General features: G+C 55.2%; 1 protein-coding gene across 7 annotated transcripts in view; it reads left to right on the plus strand.

Annotated features, from left to right (window-relative positions):
- Positions 1–17,346, plus strand: part of SCMH1 (Scm polycomb group protein homolog 1) — a 60,485-nt gene extending 43,139 nt beyond the window's left edge. For 4 of the 7 annotated variants that reach the window (XM_038160642.1, XM_038160645.1, XM_038160641.1 and 1 more), the window contains 6 exons: positions 268–468; positions 1,097–1,282; positions 7,431–7,562; positions 13,065–13,268; positions 14,264–14,406; positions 15,569–17,346. In XM_038160642.1, the coding sequence (XP_038016570.1) occupies positions 268–468; positions 1,097–1,282; positions 7,431–7,562; positions 13,065–13,268; positions 14,264–14,406; positions 15,569–15,694 (992 nt within the window). In that variant the 3' untranslated portion in view covers positions 15,695–17,346. The remainder of the gene's footprint in view (positions 1–267; positions 469–1,096; positions 1,283–7,430; positions 7,563–13,064; positions 13,269–14,263; positions 14,407–15,568) is intronic. The other 3 variants (XM_038160643.1, XM_038160647.1, XM_038160646.1) reach the window with 3 other exon arrangements.
- The last annotated feature ends 1,116 nt before the right edge of the window (positions 17,347–18,462 follow it).

An 18,462-nucleotide genomic window follows, 5' to 3' on the forward strand; every position in this document is an offset into this window, starting at 1 on the left:
GGAAAGCACTTTACAGCCTGACTGCAGGGGAGAGCATGGGAGAAACAGCAGCAGTTTGGAAGGTGAGCATGAGGCAGGAGGATTTTGGAGGGGATTCCCCTCTAGAAGCGGCTCTGCTGTGAGGATGCAGTCAGGCAGCCGTGTGGATTCCTCTTTGTGAGTGGTTGGACAGTCTTAAAATCTCAGCATCTCTCAGACTGGATTTTAGGCATCTGTTTCTTGCTTTCTTGAGTGGGTTAACAGCAAACACATTTCTCATCTTGGCAGTTTGCATTTACTTGAACAAGAACGGCAGCACTGGGCCCCACCTAGACAAGAAGAAAGTTCAGCAGCTGCCAGACCATTTTGGACCAGCTCGAGCTTCTGTTGTCCTGCAGCAAGCAGTACAGGCCTGCATTGATTGCGCTTATCATCAGAAAACAGTCTTCTCCTTCTTAAAACAAGGCCACGGGGGAGAGGTCATCTCAGGTGAGAACAGGCCCGCAGCACTTTGCCTCCAGAGAGGTTGTTGCAAGAATTCTCTCATTGGAAGATATCTGTCCTGAAGCTCGCTGCAGCCACAGGCCAGGGGCAGACAGAAGAGTTCTGTCTTCTCTTTCTTGCCACACGTGTGTCAGTGAAGCAACAGCTGGCAGCTGACTCAGAGCGGAGCAGTTCCCATGGCCCGCGGGCACAGCTGCTGGAGCAGGCAGTGCTCGGTCCTGGCACCAGCCCGGGCAGCGATCCTGCCCCACCGACCGGCCCCCCGCACTGCCCCAGCCCTGGCAAGAGCCACAACAGGGGGGATTCCACAACTCCTCACGGAAAGACAAGGAACGCCCCGGGTTTTATTTCTCCTTTAAGCCCGTGCGTAGCTGGATCCGCGAGCGCAGGCCCCTCCTGGAATCTTTTCCGTTCCCTCGGACGCGGCTCCCCCGGCCCCGCGCTGGGTGCAGCAGGCTGGTCCTGGCCTGCCCTGGCAGAGGAAGGCAGTGGCTTTGTTGGCTCTGACAGCCCAGCGATGCTGAGATCCAGGAGCTGGCTGTGCGGCCCTGGGCGTAGCCTCCCGCCTTGGCGGGGGGTTCACGTGTTGGGCTCTGTTTGTTTCTGTCTCCAGCTGTGTTTGATCGGGAACAGCACACTCTGAACCTGCCAGCAGTTAACAGTATCACCTACGTCCTCCGCTTCCTGGAGAAGCTGTGCCACAATCTGCGCAGTGACAACCTCTTTGGGAACCAGCCTTTCACTCAGAACAGCCACATGCAGCGCTCACACGAGTACGACCACGACAGGTATCTACCAGGTAGGAGCTGGGGCGGGGGCGGCACTGTAGGGACCCAGGTGCTCCGTGTCTTAACTCAGGTTTTATCTCTATCTCCGAAGGCAGGCTCCTGTTCCAGAGCCCTCTCACAGGGTTCATTACATCACGCCCAGTGTCGTGCACGTGCCCTCAGGGCTCTTGTTGTGTAGGGTTCCAGTTGCATTTTCTGCCTGTCAGTTTGGTTTCCATCTCCGCTGTAGGTTTCCGCTCATCCGTGCTGTCTCCTTGTCTGCCCTCCTCCCCTCGTCCCCCAGTCCTTCCCACTTCCTGTGATCTGATTGTGGTGACTTCATACAGCCAGGAATTCAGGTGAAAGACTGCAGGAGAAGGGAGAGTGATAACATGCAGCAGGAAAACTGTAATTAGAAACGAATTAAAGCAGAGTGGTTTCCACACTGGCCGTGGATCTGCTGGCAGCAGCCAGGGCATCCAGCCCTGGTAACAACGTGGCCTGTTCAGGGGTGATGCTCGTGCAGCAATCCGAGGCAAAGGTGGTTTTGTTTTCCTTGGCATGGCATTGGAGCAGCTCACCCCAGCAAGACAGCTCATGCCACAGTGCAGATTGTCAGGCTGCAAAACTGCTCTGAAGTAGAAGCAGTGGAAAACAAGCCCAGTAATTCCCCCACGGTGCTGGGCAGTGGCAGCAGGCCTGGGGTGATGGCTGCCCCTCAGGCTGTCTGGGGGTCCTGGGGGAGCTCCTGCTCCAGGATTGTCAGTCGTGGAGAGGATCAAAGCTGTCTGCACCCTCTTAGGTGGTTGACAAGTGCTGATCTCCTCTCCTGTCTTGCTTTCTTCCCCCTCTAGTCAGCAAATAGCTGTTGTGTTGTTTGAGGTCTTTCCAAAGTTAATCCTTTGCATAATTATGGTTCTGGCAAGAAGAGCAAAAGTTGTATGAATGTAAAAGGATGGGCACTTAGGAAGAACTGTTTAAAGAGAAGTTGCTAAGCATGAGGTGTAGGAGCAACAGCCAAATGCCACAGTGCTTCCATTCATTGCACCTCAGAAAGCACCTTAGGCAGAGTCTAGAGAGTGAGAGCATCTTCTCATCCTGTGCTTCCTCCTGGCTGGAGCCAGCAGGGCCAGGAGCAGAGGAGCTGTAGGATATGCAAGGACAGGAGCAGCATGACTAGTTACTGGGACTGGAGGCTTTCCCCTGAGGAACCCTCAAATAGAAGAAATCCCCATGTTTCAGTACCCTGTCCTCATGAGACAGAGCAAAACCTGAGTGAGAGGGAAAGCACCCGGCTCTGGGCATGGATGAGCTCTCACACAGCGTTTCCAGCCTCCATGAGAGCTCAGTGATGGCTGTGCCAAGAGCTGGCTGCTGGGCAGAGGGGAAAAGTATAAACCAGAATTCAGGGAAGCTCAGGCAGAGCACCAGATGTGACACGATGCTGAGACCTGCCCATCCTGAACTCTGATTCAGAGTGTTTGCAGCACTTCAAGGAAAATGAACCACAGTCAGAGGTGTGGCAGCACCTGGTCCTGCAGTTCATCCTGATGTCTGAGCTTGTTGGGCATCTGCTCATGGAACACCTTTCTCAGGCACCTGAAAGAAGGTGGTAACCTACACATTGCAGTGCTTCTGGTGAGGGCAGGGAAACAGTGCTGGTGATTTTGGGAAGTTTGAGGTGGTCATGGAGGAATCAGGGTGGGGTTGTACATCCTTAAATCACACCAGATGTCAAGGCTGCTGCGGTCTCACCTTCAGCTCTGCGTGTCCTGCCTTGTTTCCTCTCCAGTACAGGAATGTGTTGTATGGGGCTGCTTCTTCCAGTAAACGGCCTCTGCTTAGGACTGGGAGCTGCTCTGAGTTCCCAGAACAAAGTGGCTTTGCAGGAGCACCCCTGTGGGTGCCATGGAGAACAGGGGTGTGTGCTCGGGGCAGAGGCAAGGTCTGCAGTGTCCCTTAGCTCAGCAGTGCCCTGCCATTCTGCCTGACTGGGTAAATGGAAATAAGGAGGAGCAGGCTGAGTTGTGCATCAGGAACAGCCCGTTGCAGGGACCTGGGCAGCTGATTGCTGTTCACAGCAGCGTGAGCATGGTGTGACCTGGAGCTGTCTGCAAACTCAGGACTGGAGGGACCTTCTGGGCCACAGAGCCCTGGCTCCCGCTGCTGCAGCACCACAGCACATGGAGTTTCTTGGATTAACTCTGGAGTTATGGATTTTGCTTTTTCACTGGAGACTGCTCCAGGGTTTTATGCTGAGATTTTAGAAACTATGTTGTAATTTCCAGCCCTAATTTATTCTTGGGCAACTTGGTGTCTGTGTCTCCTGATCTTAATATTGTCTTTTGGCTTAACTTGGCTTTCTTTCTTCTGAAAGTACTTGCAAAGCAGTTGTAGCCCTCAGAGGAGGTCATCTTTTCACTGCCTTTTGCTCTCCTCAGACAGTGTTGGTTTAACCTAAACTTCATGGGGTGGCCAGAGTGCCACCCAGCACTCTGGGGAGGAAGGAGCTCGTGGGGACCTGGTGCCACAGCACTGGCACCACCATGGTCACAGGAAATGTCTCTGCAGTCACTTTGAGGCACTGTGTCCTTGTAAGAGGTGGTGATCAGCCTGTCCTGGTCACATACATCGCTCTTCTCACCCACTGTTGTCACCTGCAGGTCACCAGGGACAGTGCTTCTAGTGCACATCTGGATTTAGCTGCTGGATTTTCCTTCTTGCTGGTTCTTGGTTCTACATATGTGTGTATATATATATATATATATATATGTATCCTTCCTGCCTGATTTTAAATGCTGCTTTGTCTGACCTGGCATGGGAAGGCATCAGCAGATTTCATCAGTAAATCTCTAAAATTTCTGCCAAGATTATTGCATTTATTGAATGACCCTGGGCTCAAGGGTGATCCTCAGGCAGATTCACTGCAGTTGCTCTCAGTCTCATGTTCCTTCTCAGTGTGCTGCTAACAGCTTTACCTCTCAAATCAGATTTCTGTGCTCCTGGTAATTCATGTTCTGTCTCAGCTGGCTCTCTGTGTGTCACATCTTGCTGAATTCCAGGTATGTGAGGTTCATTTCTCTTCCCTCATGTGATAGATCAGGATTTCCCATTCCAGGGAGGCTGTTGGGTTGGCCTCCTCTGATGAGCAGCTGCCACAGAATGTGCCGTGTGTATTTCCTGCCCTTTCCTTCAGAGCCTGCCACAAGCCTTGTGGTGCTGCTGAGGTCAGACATAGGCCTTTTATTGTAAAAACCTTTTTTTCCCTTTTTTTTTTTTTTTTTCAAATACTGGCACCACATTTCAAGTGACTCTCAGTAATGCAGTGCTGAGTTCTGTTAGAATTTACTGCAGCAGACCCAGAGTTTCAGGTGCACTGTCATTCTTGGCTTCCTCTGCACCCTTAAGTCTCCAGTTTGAGGACATTCAGTTGTCTGACTTAGTCGCTGGTGGATGTTTTGGTTCCTGTCCTGTTTCTTTTATCCTTAGATCTTTGCCCCCAGTGCTCAGCATGGCTGCAGCTGCAAGTGAATCCCAGAATGGTTTGGTTTGGAAGAGACCTTAAAGCTCATCTCATCCCACCCCCTGCCATGGGCAAGGACACCTTCAACTGTCCCAGGTGGCTCCCAGCCCCATCCAGCCTGGCCTTGGGCACTTCCAGGGATCCAGGGGCAGCCACAGCTGCTCTGGGCACCCTGTGCCAGGGCCTGCCCACCCTCAGGGAAGACTTTTTTCCCATAAATCCAGTCTAAATCTACCATCTTTCAGCATAAAAATGCACTGAGTGCAGGTGGATGTCACAGATGCATCAACACCTGAGCCAGGTGTGTGGGTGTGCTCTGCAGCCGGGGGGAGGTGCCAGTGCAGTCACTGCAAGGTGCATTGTCCTAAATTAGCAGCCCTGAGTGGGCTGACAAGATGAGGTGAGTGACTGTCACTGCTCAGAGAGGTGTCCATGCTGATGGCCTTGGGGTGGCCCACAGCACCATCCAGGCACTGCAGGTGAGCTGCTCTTCCCGCCGCCAGCCTCCCGAGCAGGGGAGGTGAAATATCCCTCCCAGCTGTCCTGTCATTTGGAGACAGCCCTTTTTCCTTTTCTCTCAACCCTCACCTTTCTGCACAGTGTCCCCTCACTCTGTTCCTCCTGTAGCTGAAACACGGCTTTGCCTTTGCACTGTCTCAAAACACAGAGTGAGTTAAAAACCTCCCTTCATCCCTGCACTCCCATCCTGAGGTGCACAGCTCCGTGCTCGGCAGGGCCTTTTTATCCAAGGAAATGATCTGCTTGTCCTCAGCATGCTTCTCAAAGTGGGCATTTATCTGCTGAGATTTGGGGTCCTTCCCTCTCAGATTATTTCCTCTTTGATGATACACATTCATGAGGTTTATGTCATTTTTGGACTGAAGACATTTTCCTTTTATTCCTGATAATCTGAGTACAGCTCTGTCTGTTACTCCATTTCTTTATTTTCTTAAAATTTATCCTTTAAAAACAGAATTCTGTTTTTGGTTTATCCTCTCATTAATTTACACCGACCTCACTTCTGATTCCTGGCATTAACTTCTATAACCTGACCTGCTGTGTTTGCATTACTTGTAACGTCAACCACTTAAAAAACAAAAAAAAAAAAAGCCCAAACCAAAACCTGATGAAAAAATCCTTTGTAAAGCATTACCTTGTGTTGTGGTTCTGTGGCTGTTGGGTGAAGAGGGTTGTGCAGTTTGACACAGGGCTATCCAGAGACATTACCAAGATACCAAGAGCATGTGTTCCCCCTCTGGGCAGCGAGTGTTTCTTACAGGAACTTGTCCTGAGGATGGAATTTGTTTTTCTGGCAATGTCACAGAGATTTTTGAGCCTCAGTGCAAGCAGCTCTTTCATTTCCCTGAAGGATATTGATTGAACAAATACCTTCTCTACCTTTGTGTTTCTCCTTAATCAACTCAGTTGTGCCCATCTGGTGCTTCCCCCCACCCGTACCTCTGTTTGTTGGGCATCGTGCATCTCCTTGGTGTCGCTCCCCGCCGTTCCTGTTGCCCTCCTGCCCCTGTCCCTGCCCTGTGCCAGCTGTCAGGGCTGCTCTGGGCTGGTGCTGGCTCCTGGCGTTTGTGCAGCAGCGTTTCACCCCTCTGTGCCCACCCCAGGAGTGTCACGTGTCACCCGTGCTCCGGGTGGCTGCGAGTGCCCAACTGGCATCTGCTGGCCTGTGTGGGCAGGGGCCAGCAGGAGGGTCACCTCAGCTGGGACAGGGTCTGCCACCCCTGTGTCACTTACCTGGCCGCTGTCCCATCAGTGTCGGTGCTTCCATTCCTTGTGCATCCACCCACGGACGCCGTGTGTGCAGAGATGTCCCAGCCCGTGCCAGTGTCCTGTCTGCTGCGCGGGATGTGCAGAGTCCCTTCCTTGGAGAGGAGCAGCAGTGACAGCGCCTGAGGGCTCCATGGAGAGGGGAGATTGAAAATGGGAGTAGGGTTTAATCCAGCACTGGGGAGGGCACAGAGGGGTTGCAAATCATCCAAGGCTTGTTTGCCAGTTGTCCAAGGGTTACGTGCATCTGAAAGCTGACAGTGGGATCAGCAGGAATTGTGGGGGATGAGCCATGAGGAGAAATGGAATTAAGTCAATTAGAGGTGCTATTTGGGTGAAATATGGCAAAACATGGCTAAGATTCTTTGTTAGTTTTCTCACCACCATTTTTCTCTGATAAAACCTGCAAACTCTGCTCTGTTGAGCCCTGCCAGATGTGCTGGATTGCAGCTTGAACAGGTGCTGGGTGCCCAGGCTGGCGATGCCCGCAAGGCTAAGGGGACTCGGTCGAGGCTGCATTTCCCAGGACATCTCCACTCCTAAAGAAATCCCCATGTTTCAGTACCCTGTCCTCATGAGACAGAGCAAAACCTGAGTGAGAGGGAAAGCACCCGGCTCTGGGCATGGATGAGCTCTCACACAGCGTTTCCAGCCTCCATGAGAGCTCAGTGATGGCTGTGCCAAGAGCTGGGCTGCTGGGCAGAGGGGAAAAGTATAAACCAGAATTCAGGGAAGCTCAGGCAGAGCACCAGATGTGACACGATGCTGAGACCTGCCCATCCTGAACTCTGATTCAGAGTGTTTGCAGCACTACAAGGAAAATGAACCACAGTCAGAGGTGTGACTAAAGAGGGCTTGTTCTCTTTTCCTAGACAGAAGCAGTTCGTTAGACGGCTCTCTGCAGGGACCAGGCCGGGGCACAAAGCGCTTTTCCCAAGATCCCCCTCCATACAGTGCTCCTCTCTCCCCCAAGTTACCAAAGAATGACCGTCACCCTTTGGAAGGTGAGCACAGCGTGTCTCTTCCCAGAGCTGGCTGTTCCCAGCGCCCTGTCCTGGCTGCTGCAGGCTCAGATCTGCCGTGCCCAACCGAGCCGTGGCTTCAGGGAGCTGCTTTGCTTGTCCCTGGCATGGGTTGTGCTTGGTATTCCAGAGGGGAGTGGATGAGCTGCTCTGCGGTGAGCCAGGTTCCCCACACAGATGTGTCAGGCATGTGGAATGCAGCAGGAATTCCTTCTAAGCCTGACAGTCATCATCTCACACTGTATAATCTGGTTTAGCTTCCCTCGCTGTGCATGGGATTAACAGTGCTCAAACTGCCCAGCTGCCTCAGTCAATCTGCCCCTGGATTTGTGGATTTTTCCCTGAGGGTTTGCTGCAGCCTGTTGTACAGATGCTGATGTGCAGCTGTACAGCAGGAACTTGCTGCCCTTTCCCAGGATCTCATCTTGTTCCTCACAGGTCTCCGTAAAACAGCTGGGGGGTGTCACTGGCTCCAGCAGCTCAGCCACACCATTCCCATCCCACACTGCTGCTCCCTCCCAGAGTCCCTCGGGATGCCAGGGGTGCAGAAGCAGGAATTACCACTTTTATTCCTTCCTTAGCACAGGGACACTTAAAACCCTTCACAGTTGGGATGCAAGTCAGCAGCAGAATTCATCTTCCCAGGAAGAGGCAAAGTTTGCTCAGTTCATTTTATCATGAACTCAGTTATTTTAGCTGTGGGATCCATAGGTGACCCTTGCATGCACAGGTGGGAGATTTCCAGAAGATCCAGGTAGCTGGAGGACTCCCTGAACTGAGTAATCTTCAATAGATGCACTCCCACTTTGTTCTGAACTGCAAACCCTTCATAATGCAGACTGAAGATTTAATCTTACTGGGGCTTTTAATTCATGGATGGTGAAATCTGCCAACATGTTAGCCACAATTCTTTGTGACTGAAATCCCTGAAAAACTGCTGGAGACTCCTGGGCAGGCTCACAGTTCAGTGGCTTCACGCTCTGTTGCTGTCCCTTTAGAAGCCCCGTTTCCCTGGTTTTGCTGGGGTTGCTGCTCCCAGGTGTGAGTGCCAGCCTGGCACCACTGTGGCTGCTTTTGGTCTGTGTGCATCGCTGTGTGCTGTGCTCTGCAGGATCACTGAGCCTGGCTCTGGCACAGCTGCTCTGAACTTGCCCAGCTCTGCAGTGCCCAAGGCCAGGTGGATGGGGCTCGGAGCAGCCTGGGACAGTGGGAGGTGTCCCTGCCGTGGCAGAGGGTGGCACTGGATGGCTTTAAGGTCCTTCCCAACCCCAACCATTCCATGGTTCTCTGGTGGACAGTTTCTAGTGGCCTCGTTACCTGCAGTGATTAAAACTGTTCCAGAGGTGGTGTGTGGCAGTGCCTCATCTATTCCAGGATACTGACAGGTCAGAAACTGTTCCCAGAGGCCCCTTCTGTTCCTCACATCCAAATGGGAGCTCATCTCCTTGATTCCCCTCTGGTGCATCAGCCACTGCATGTGGGTGACTGTTGGCACAGCCCGGCCCCTCCTCCTCTCCCAGCAGGTGGGACATGCAGTGTTCAGCTTGTTCTTGAAGAAATGGATTGCTCCAAAGGTTCAGATGCTTTGGTTGGGTGCTGAATGTTGCCCACTCTGTATTGTCGGTGAAGAGAGAAGGCTTCCATAATGGGTAGTTCCAAGGAGGAGCCTTCATTAGGTTCCTGCAAGATCGATTCTTAGTCTGCTTCAAAGTCTACTCAGTTATCCCTTGGCCTTCGAGTTGGTTGTTCCATCTGGATGCCAGAATTCTCCAGCCTCTTCCAGGAAAACACAGACAGGTGGGCAGGAAGTGTGTCTGCGTGTGAGGGGTGATCCTTCCTGCAGCAGCTTGGTCTGGTTCTGTTCTTCATCCAAGCAAGGAGCAATGAGGTGCAGTTTCAAATTCCATCTAGAAATCCATTCTTATCCCACAGCTAAAAGCTGTAATGAATACATCCTCCTCCACCATGAAATTGAGGTTCAGCAAGGAATATTTGCATTTCAGAGGATATATTTTAAGAATATGCACCTGAAATACTCAGATATTGAGTATTACTTGAGCAAGGAACATCTTCTCATGGGAGTGAACTTTGTCTCAGACAGCAGCTCCTGAGCACATCCCAGTTTGCCATATGGAAGGCTGTGAGCAGCAGTGGGACATCTCCATTCACTCTGCATTTGGCAAGAAGCAGAGGCATGAGGAAGGGATCTCACATACTCCATTGTTACTCCATTACTGCATTTCCTCTTGCATCCAGTGGCGTTTGTGTGGCTTTTTGCTGAAACACTGCAGTCCCAGCACAGTGGGGACCTGCCTTCACAGCCCATCGCTTGCTGGAAGCAGTGGGTGTTCAGGAGTAGTGCAAATCACATTTGTGCTTGTGGCCAAACTCCCATGTTTTAGCAGTAAAATGACACTGTTGAGTCTATAGCACTATTTGTTTAATTAAACTTTAATTATCTGCTCCCTGCCTCTCCGCTGCTAATTGCGGCGTGTTTCCCTACAATGTGCCAACTGCCAGCCTTTAGTTAAATCCAACAGTTTGTGTAAGGAACTCTGCCTAAGGATCAGCCACCTCCTCCTCCCACTCTGCTTATCAAAGGTGGAGGATCCTGGGTCTTGCCTGAGCGCAGTTGTGCCCTGCCACAGGAGTATCCATCTACAGGTGATTCCCAGGGGCAGCAATCATTCCCCTCTTGCCTCATGTCCTTCTCCCTTCCCTGGAGGTATCATTCATTGAGCAGTTCCCTGTGCACTTGTATTTTTAGGAAAACCCTCACTCCCTCTTGCACTGAGCGTGCCACAAAGCCCCAGCTCTGCTGCAGTTGCAGCCCAGCCAGGCGCTCCCCTGTGCAGGGACAGGGAGCCTGGGGATCAGCGTGTGCCTTCAGTGGTAGCTCCTGGGCAGAAACACATCGTGCCCGCAGGGTGTGATCACCAGCATGTGAGAACAGGATCATGTATTTGCAGAATGCATCACAGCACATTCCTGTCGTGCAGTGTTCATTGTTGAGTGAAGCCATTTCTGAGGGCGAGTTCTGGATCCTTAGCCTTGCACCAACAGGAACCTGTGCATGTGCACTCCTGGACTGGGCCCTGAAATTCCTTCTGCTGGCAGCAGTCCCTGCTGTGAGAGCTCTGGGGTTTTTGGGAGCACTCAGACACATGTGTTTGTGTGACCCAGCACATCTGGGTGAGTGTCCCAGGACTTCCTGGCAAGCTGAAGCTCTCTGTCACCCCAGAAGGTGCTGGGATTCCTTGGAGGGCTGAGATGCCCAGCTTGGACCTGTGATGCCCACAGCCACCGTCCTGTGACTGCTCAGAGGGCTGTGCCCACTGACCCCTCTCCTGCCTCTGTCCTTCCCTGGCAGTCAGCACCCTTCCCCAGATGTTTAATGGGAAGTGTTTCGGGGTTTATACAGAACTGTCCTGTTGAACAGGAGCCCAAATGTAGTTGCTTGGAAGCAGCTGCAGTGGAAGCCCACTGGTGTGACACCCACTAGTGGGTCTGGCTGGGCAGGGGATCTCCACCCCGGCCAGGCCAGGGCAGCCAGCTCTGGTTTGCATCCAGTGTGGGGCTGAAATGCAATGGTGGGAGTGCAGGAGGGGTTGGAAGTTACTCAGGAATAGCCAGGAGTCAGCAAACCATTTTTTACACACGGAGAGCAGGTGAGAGCACACCTGTCCATGCAGGAGGAGAGTGACAAGTGGGCCAGCACAGCACAGCTCACAGGGGTAACAGTCCACACCAGCAGTTTGTACATGAGATTTTAAGGCTGTGCTGCTGTTTCTGGGCACATCCCAGAGACCTAAAAGCAAACAAAGGCAGCAGTGCCTCAAGTGCAGAGGGGCAAAGCCCTGGGGTGGGAACAGCGATTGCCCAGTGATAGCCCCACACCAGGCTGCCAGCAGCCAGACAAGGGTGTCCCATTTCATGTCCTTACAGGGTGAAACCCTGGCAGGTCAGGGCTGGACCAGCTGAACTGGCCTCTGGATCTCTGCTCTAACACAGGCAGCAGGACAGGAGACCAGGAGATCCCAGCTCTCACAATAGTGCCCCAGTTCACAGAAACCAGAGCAAATAAGGTGTAGCCAGCCAGGAGAGGCTGCCCCAGTCAGTGGGACCCAACACCTGCAGCACTTGGGAACCACTTCAGGCTCTGGCAAGCTGCACTTCCTTTCACTGGAGCATCAGCATCAGCTCAGCAGGGAATTTGGGAAAATCCCAGCTGCTTCTGGGTCTCACAGGCTGCAGATCCTGCACCCTCACCATGATCCCAGCTCAGCACAGCAGTGCTGTGCTGGCTTTCACCTGCAGCTCCTGGAGCCTGGGAAGTGCCAGGGAAGAAACCCAGGGCCTGGCCAGTGCTCAGGCTTCCTCAGCCTTGTCAGCTGCTGTGGTGTTCGAGTGGCAGCAGCTCAGGGCTGTGAGCTGCCCTCAGGGCCCCTCAGATTCTGGTGGAGGAGCTGCAGCTCCTAGCCATGTGTGCTGGCACTGCACAGGCCTCCCCTCACTGTGGAGCTGCTTCCCTCCTTGGCAGGTGTTTCATCAGAAAGAACACAGGTATTTGAGGGTGGCTCATGAGGCACAAGGACCACCTGGGCTGAGACTCAGTTGTGCCATAGGGTGGCCCTGCAGTGGAGCTGTCACAGTGTAAGAGCAGAGGCAGACCTTGCTGCCTCAGCCAACGCAGCCTGTAACCATGGACAGCCTCCTCAGTCCCTCCATCCCAGCAATGCCACGGACAGCTGCACAGTCACTGCATTGCTGGAGAAGGTGAGGAAGCCACCATTGCTCTGATACCCTGCCCGGGGAGAGTATTAGAGGCCCAGGCCCTCCTGTGCACGTTCCAGTACAGGGAGTTGGCCTCTGGTGTGGTTAGGCTGTAAGAGGGCCCAGCAGGAGGCCGGGAGGGATGAGCAGCTCATCACCAGCTCCTTGCTTTTGGGGCCAGAGGAGCAGCACAGTGTGGGAGCACTGCCTGGCCCTGATGGCACAGCTCCCTCCTGCTCTGCACGTGTCTGCCACCCCAATGCCCAGCAGCAGGGCCGTGCCTTTGCTGAGGATGTGCGGTGTGTGACCCCTCGGGGAGCATCCCCTCCCCTTCCTGTTCAGGCCTGTCTGAGTCCTGTGTCCATTGGCATCCAGAGGGGACAGCCCTGCCCTACCCCACGCTGCCCCTTGGCCACAGAGGGGCCCAGGGCAGTCAGGGCTGGTGGTGGCATGAGCAGAGTAGCTGAAAAAAGGAGCTGCTGCTCCAGTCTGGGACCATTGTCACTGCACTGGTTGGACTGGCACCGGCAGATGGTGACAGACACCATTTGCAGATTGGCAGCTGGTGAATGCCAGGGCTGTGGCAGGGCCTGGTTTGGTCCCTGTGCTGGGGTGACACCAGCCAGGGGTTGGAGCCGGCGGGCGCTGCCCCGCACGGGAGCGTGGGGCCGCGGCGTTCGGGTGCACTAACTGCAGCTTGGTGCATTCCAGGTGAAACCTTTGTCCTGGGAGATGGCCTCCCAGGGCCCTTAGAGCCTCGCCTGGACCCCATGGACTCTGCCTTGAACTCTGTCAATTCATCCAGCCACAGCAGGAGCTCCAGAGACTTTCGCCTGCCAGGATACAGGCACCTGCACCAGCCCTCTAGCCTCAGCCAGGGCAGCACCTCTGCCCTGCGCAGGCTTAGCTCTGGGGGTAAGAGCTCAGAACAGCCCTGCAGCTGTAAACTGGGCAATGAAGGGCTATTCCAACTCCAGTTACACCTTTCTGACTTCAGCGAGTACCAGAGGCTGGGCTCTGCACAGCCAGCAAAGTCTGTTAGGTGTGATGGCGCCTGGCAGGTGGCAGTGTGGACAGGTGACATTGCTCCTTTGGCTGGTGACTGGGTAGACCTGGAGGTCAGTGGGGAGAAAGGAACAGGCAAGAGCTGAAATGTGTCCAAGTGATGAATGGGTGTGTGAGTCCACAAGGATGGATTGGGAATGGCTGGGGAGTCGAAAGTTGCCTGGTGGGGCTGGGAGGATGGGCAGATGCATGAGTGGCACCTCTCTGTATGGGGGAAGGGGGGCAGGAGAGCTGAACTGCTCATTGCAGCATGTGGGGTTGCACAAACAGTGTCATTTTAGGTGCGTGGCATCAGTAAAAGCCTCTGAAAAGCTCAGGCTGTTGGTGCCTCCCCCACACATTTTCAGGCAGAGCTGAGACAAGGGGCTGTGCACGCTGGGGGCAGAACTTGTGCCAGCTCAGGTCACCTGTGGGTTCAGTCCATCAGAAGATGCAGCCAGTGAAAACACAAACCAGCTTTGCCATGTTCAATGTGCTAAAGGTGTTGGGAGAGGAGGAGGAACTGTGCATGGGGAGAGACGTGGGAATGGCAGGGGGAGCTCTGCTGAGGTGGGAAGTGTCAGCCCTTGGACAGGGAGGAGTGGGAGCTGGGGCCGAACAAGGGGAGTGGGGCTTGAGAGAGGGGACAAGGGCTCAGTACAGAAGGCTGCCCTGAAAAGTGTGGCCTAAGGAGAGGGAATAAGGCTTGGGTGCCAGACCTGCGCCAGAGGAATCTGGGGCCTGCCTGGGACGTGGCCCTTGCTGAGTCTCTGCCCTGCTGCGGGAGAGGAGCTGAGTGGTGGACTGAGGGGGAGTGAGTGGGGGTGCCAGGGAGCCCCAGTAACGGAGCTCTCTGGCTTCCCCAGGCTCGGACAGGTACCTGGGCTCCCGGGACAGCCCCCGGCTCAGCAGCCGGGACCCCTCGTCCTGGACGGTGGAGGAGGTGATGCAGTTCATCCGCGAGTCAGACCCGCAGCTGGGCCCCCACGCCGACCTCTTCCGAAAACACGTGAGTGCCACGGGTCATGTGCAGAGCTGGGTGTGTGTTTGGGGGTGGTACGTGTGGGAGGGGGCAAATCACCACCACTGAACCATTTTCCCAAGTGCCACATCCACATGGTTTTTAGAACACTTCAGGGATGGTGATTTCAGCCCATGCCAGTGCCTAATCACCCTTTCAGGGAAGAAATGTTTCCTAATGTCCAGTCACAGAGTACAGGCTCTTTGGGCTTCAGGATCTGTTCCCTCACCTCCATCTTCAGCCCTGATGTCAGGGCTGTCCTGGCAGGGCTGCCAGATTTCTCCTGTGCTGGGATGGCAATGCCCTGGAGTGAGCCATTGCTCCCCTGCATTGCCACTGCCTCTGTCATTCCCCTGGCAGGGAAATCTCCCTTTTCCTTCCTCCCCTCCTCCCCTCAGGGTGTGCTGGCCCTCTGGAAACAGCTCCTGGATGTTGATCACCCAGCAGAATTTCCACCACGCACACGGGTCCGGGGCTGCAGCAGGGTGGATGTGGGGCTGCCTGTGCTGTTCCTACTGGGGTCTTCATGCTGGCATGTCCATACTGGGGTCTCCATACTGGGATGTCCCTGCTGGCATGTCCGTACTGGGGTCTCCATACTGGGATGTCCCTGCTGGCATGTCCATACTGGGGTCTCCATACTGGGATGTCCCTGCTGGCATGTCCCTACTGGGGTCTCCATACTGGGATGTCCATACTGGGGCCTCCATACTGGGATGTCCATGCTGGCATGTCCCTACTGGGGTCTCCATACTGGGATGTCCCTGCTGGCATGTCCATACTGGGATGTCCCTCCTGGCATGTCCATACTGGGATGTCCATACTGGGGCCTCCATACTGGGATGTCCCTGCTGGCATGTCCCTACTGGGGTCTCCATACTGGGATGTCCCTGCTGGCATGTCCATACTGGGATGTCCATACTGGGATGTCCCTGCTGGCATGTCCATACTGGGGTCTCCATACTGGGACATCCCTACTGCGATGTCCCTGCTGGTATGTCCATACTGGGGTCTCCATACTGGGATGTCCCTGTTGGGATGCTGCTGAGCAGGGCTCTCTCACCCAGCCCTGCTGTTTCATTTTGGGCCTGGCTCAGGCAGGGCTGGGGCTCTGGGGTTCCATCACAAGCTCGGTGGTTGATCCCTGCAGGAGATCGACGGGAAAGCCCTGCTCTTGCTGCGGAGCGACATGATGATGAAGTACATGGGCCTGAAGCTGGGGCCAGCCCTGAAGCTCACTTACCACATCGACAAGCTAAAGCAAGGCAAGTTCTGAGAGGACTCCTGGCAGGATGGATCCTGGAAGCTCCGCTCCCGGCCGCCCCACCCGCGCTCACCTGCCGCAGGTTCGCATGCACACACCCCCTTCCGCCGCCCGGCCGGGCCCCGGGGCCCCGCAGCGCTCAGGAGGAGCCCGCCACGGCCGGGCCTCGCACCAGACTCGAGCCGTGGGCGTTGGAAGCGGAGGGTCTCTTCCCTGCTGCCCAGCCAGCGCTTCTCTGCGAGCTCACGGTCCTGCTGCCCTGGGATGGAGCGGCTCCAGGCAGTGCCCCCGGGGAGCGGGTGTTTGCCTCGGCTCCTCCCTGGGCCTGATGGGGCAGCCCCTGGGCACTGAGCCTGCTCGGTGCCCCCAGCCTGCCCTCAGCCCCGTGGCACCGCAGCGAGCTCAGAGCCTTGACCAGCCAGCCCTGTCTCCAAACTGGGGGAGCCCGTCCACCCAGCTCTGCCTGCCTCCAGCTCCTGACCTGGCTCCAGCTGGGCACACCAGGACGGGGGTGGAGGCCTTTGTATTTATTCCAGACTGAGGAGACCTTGTGGGAGCGTGGAGCGAGCTGGGAGAGCTGAGGAGCAGGGCTGGGCCTGGCGTGCCCCTGGCACAGATGGGCCTGGGCTGGTGTTGGAGGCTGCCTGGACACTGCAGGACTCGGCTGATCCTTCTCGCCTTTTTTTAATTTGGAATTTTTTTTTTTTTTACTAAGGAATTGTCTGTTTCAAACGATGAGATGATTTTTCTACCTGTGTTGAACTCGCAACTCTTGGTGGTTTTTAGCCAGAGCTGCTAAGGTTTGTCTTCCCAGGGGCACTCCTGCTCCTCCAGAGTTTTGGTCTGTCCCAGCTCAGCGTGTGTGAGGGTTTTGGGTCTGGCCAGAGCATCCCGGGGTGCTGACCTGTCCCGGCATCGCTCCTCCTGTGAGGGCTTTGCCCTTCCAGAGGCACCTGTTGGTCTCAGGCAGTTTAATGTATTTATTTTTGATGGCACTTGAGTGCTTCCCGTGGTCCCAGACACGTTTCTGCAGCTGCACAAGGAATGTCAGAGTGGAGCCACCAGCTGTGCCACCGCAGTGTCCCCGGACAGAATGTGCCAGGACAGAATCTGCCAGCTCGGGGCTGCCCGGACCCCGGAGCATCACCGGCACCAGCCTGGCCTGAGCTGGGACAGGGCTGGCAGGAGACAGCTGACAGGACAGGGCTGGTAGGACAGGGCTGTCCCCAGTGTGTGCCCACACACACCTCAGCACGCTTCCTCTGCAGTGACCAAAGGGCTGGGACGGAATCTCCACTCCAAGCACTTCCTCCTCCTGTCCCCAGCTCACCCTCTGCATCGGAGCCGCAGCTCACACCCTCCCCTGCAGCCTCGAGGGCCTGGCCAGCAGCAGGACGGGCCCCTGTGGTGACCGACCCTCCAGGCTCTTGCACTGAGTCAGGTTTACCCCTAAGGGGCAAAGTTGCAAAAAAAAAAAAAAAAAAGAAAAATACCCCAAACCCCAAAGTAATAAAAAGGCAAAATGGCTTTGTCCCGTAGCGCAGCCTGCGCTGCCGCCCGGGGCTGGGGCTGCTCACGGGGCCCCGCGGGGGCAGCCCGTGCTTTCCTCTGCACTTATTTTACGTTGATTTGTTTATAAATAAAAGGATACCAAGTTCCTCCCCGCGGTTTGTGCACTGATGGCAGCGCCGGGCTGAGCCCCAGGGACTGACCCCGGCTGCCCCGGGCAGGGAGGAGAGCGGGGCCAGGGTGGGGCTGGGGGTGACTCGTGACAAAGCACATCGTGTCCTCCCTGAGGCACCTGCTCCCAGGACTTGTCCCTGGGGAGCTGTTCCTGAACCCAGAGCCAGGGCTGAGGCTACTCTGGGAACACCGGCGGTGGCAGTGACAGCCCCACATCACCCCGTGGCCTGGGGACACAGCTCTGGGCTGTGCACAGTCCGGCAAGAAACGCCCCAGGCTGTGGAGGAGGGGACGGGACAAACCCTCCTGGGGCAGCTTGAAGCCACTGGAAACCTCTGTCTGCCCTGCAAAGCCTGCAGGCTCAGCCCAGGGTCCTTGGGTGCCTCCAGGGCTGGAAGGAAGCTCAGTAACTTCAGACTTAGGAGCTCCACGTGTAACTCCACTCTGAATACAGCTCACAAGCTTTTGCTAGCTTGGAGGGGATTCATTCTAGACTGGGCATTTCTGTGCTTCAGTCCTTTCCTTGTCTCCGTCCAAGCAGGCAGGAACAGAACAGGCTCAGGGCTCCTTACTCAGTTTGTTACAAATGAGCTTTAATGACCCATAGTTGCACGGTTTCAGCCAAAACAAAAACCCAGTTGTGCTGCAGCTGAGGGAGGATCTGACCCTGCCCCAGGACAGCCAGGCCAGGGCAGGACTGGGCAGCAGCACAGCACTGCACCTCGAGAATCCTGCCCAACAGCTGGGACTGGCACACGAAGATTGCAGAGCACTGCACCTCGAGAATCCTGCCCAACAGCTGGGACTGGCACACGAGGATTGCAGAGCACTGCACCTCGAGAATCCTGCCCAACAGCTGGGACTGGCACACGAGGAATGCAGAGCACTGCACCTCGAGAATCCTGCCCAACAGCTGGGACTGGCACACGAGGATTGCAGAGCACTGCACCTCGAGAATCCTGCCCAACAGCTGGGACTGGCACACGAGGAATGCAGAGCACTGCACCTCGAGAATCCTGCCCAACAGCTGGGACTGGCACACGAGGAATGCAGAGCACTGCACCTCCAGAATCCTGCCCAACAGCTGGGACTGGCAC

The sequence above is a fragment of the Motacilla alba genome, chromosome 23, assembly GCF_015832195.1.
Source record: "Motacilla alba alba isolate MOTALB_02 chromosome 23, Motacilla_alba_V1.0_pri, whole genome shotgun sequence".
NCBI lineage: Eukaryota > Metazoa > Chordata > Aves > Passeriformes > Motacillidae > Motacilla > Motacilla alba.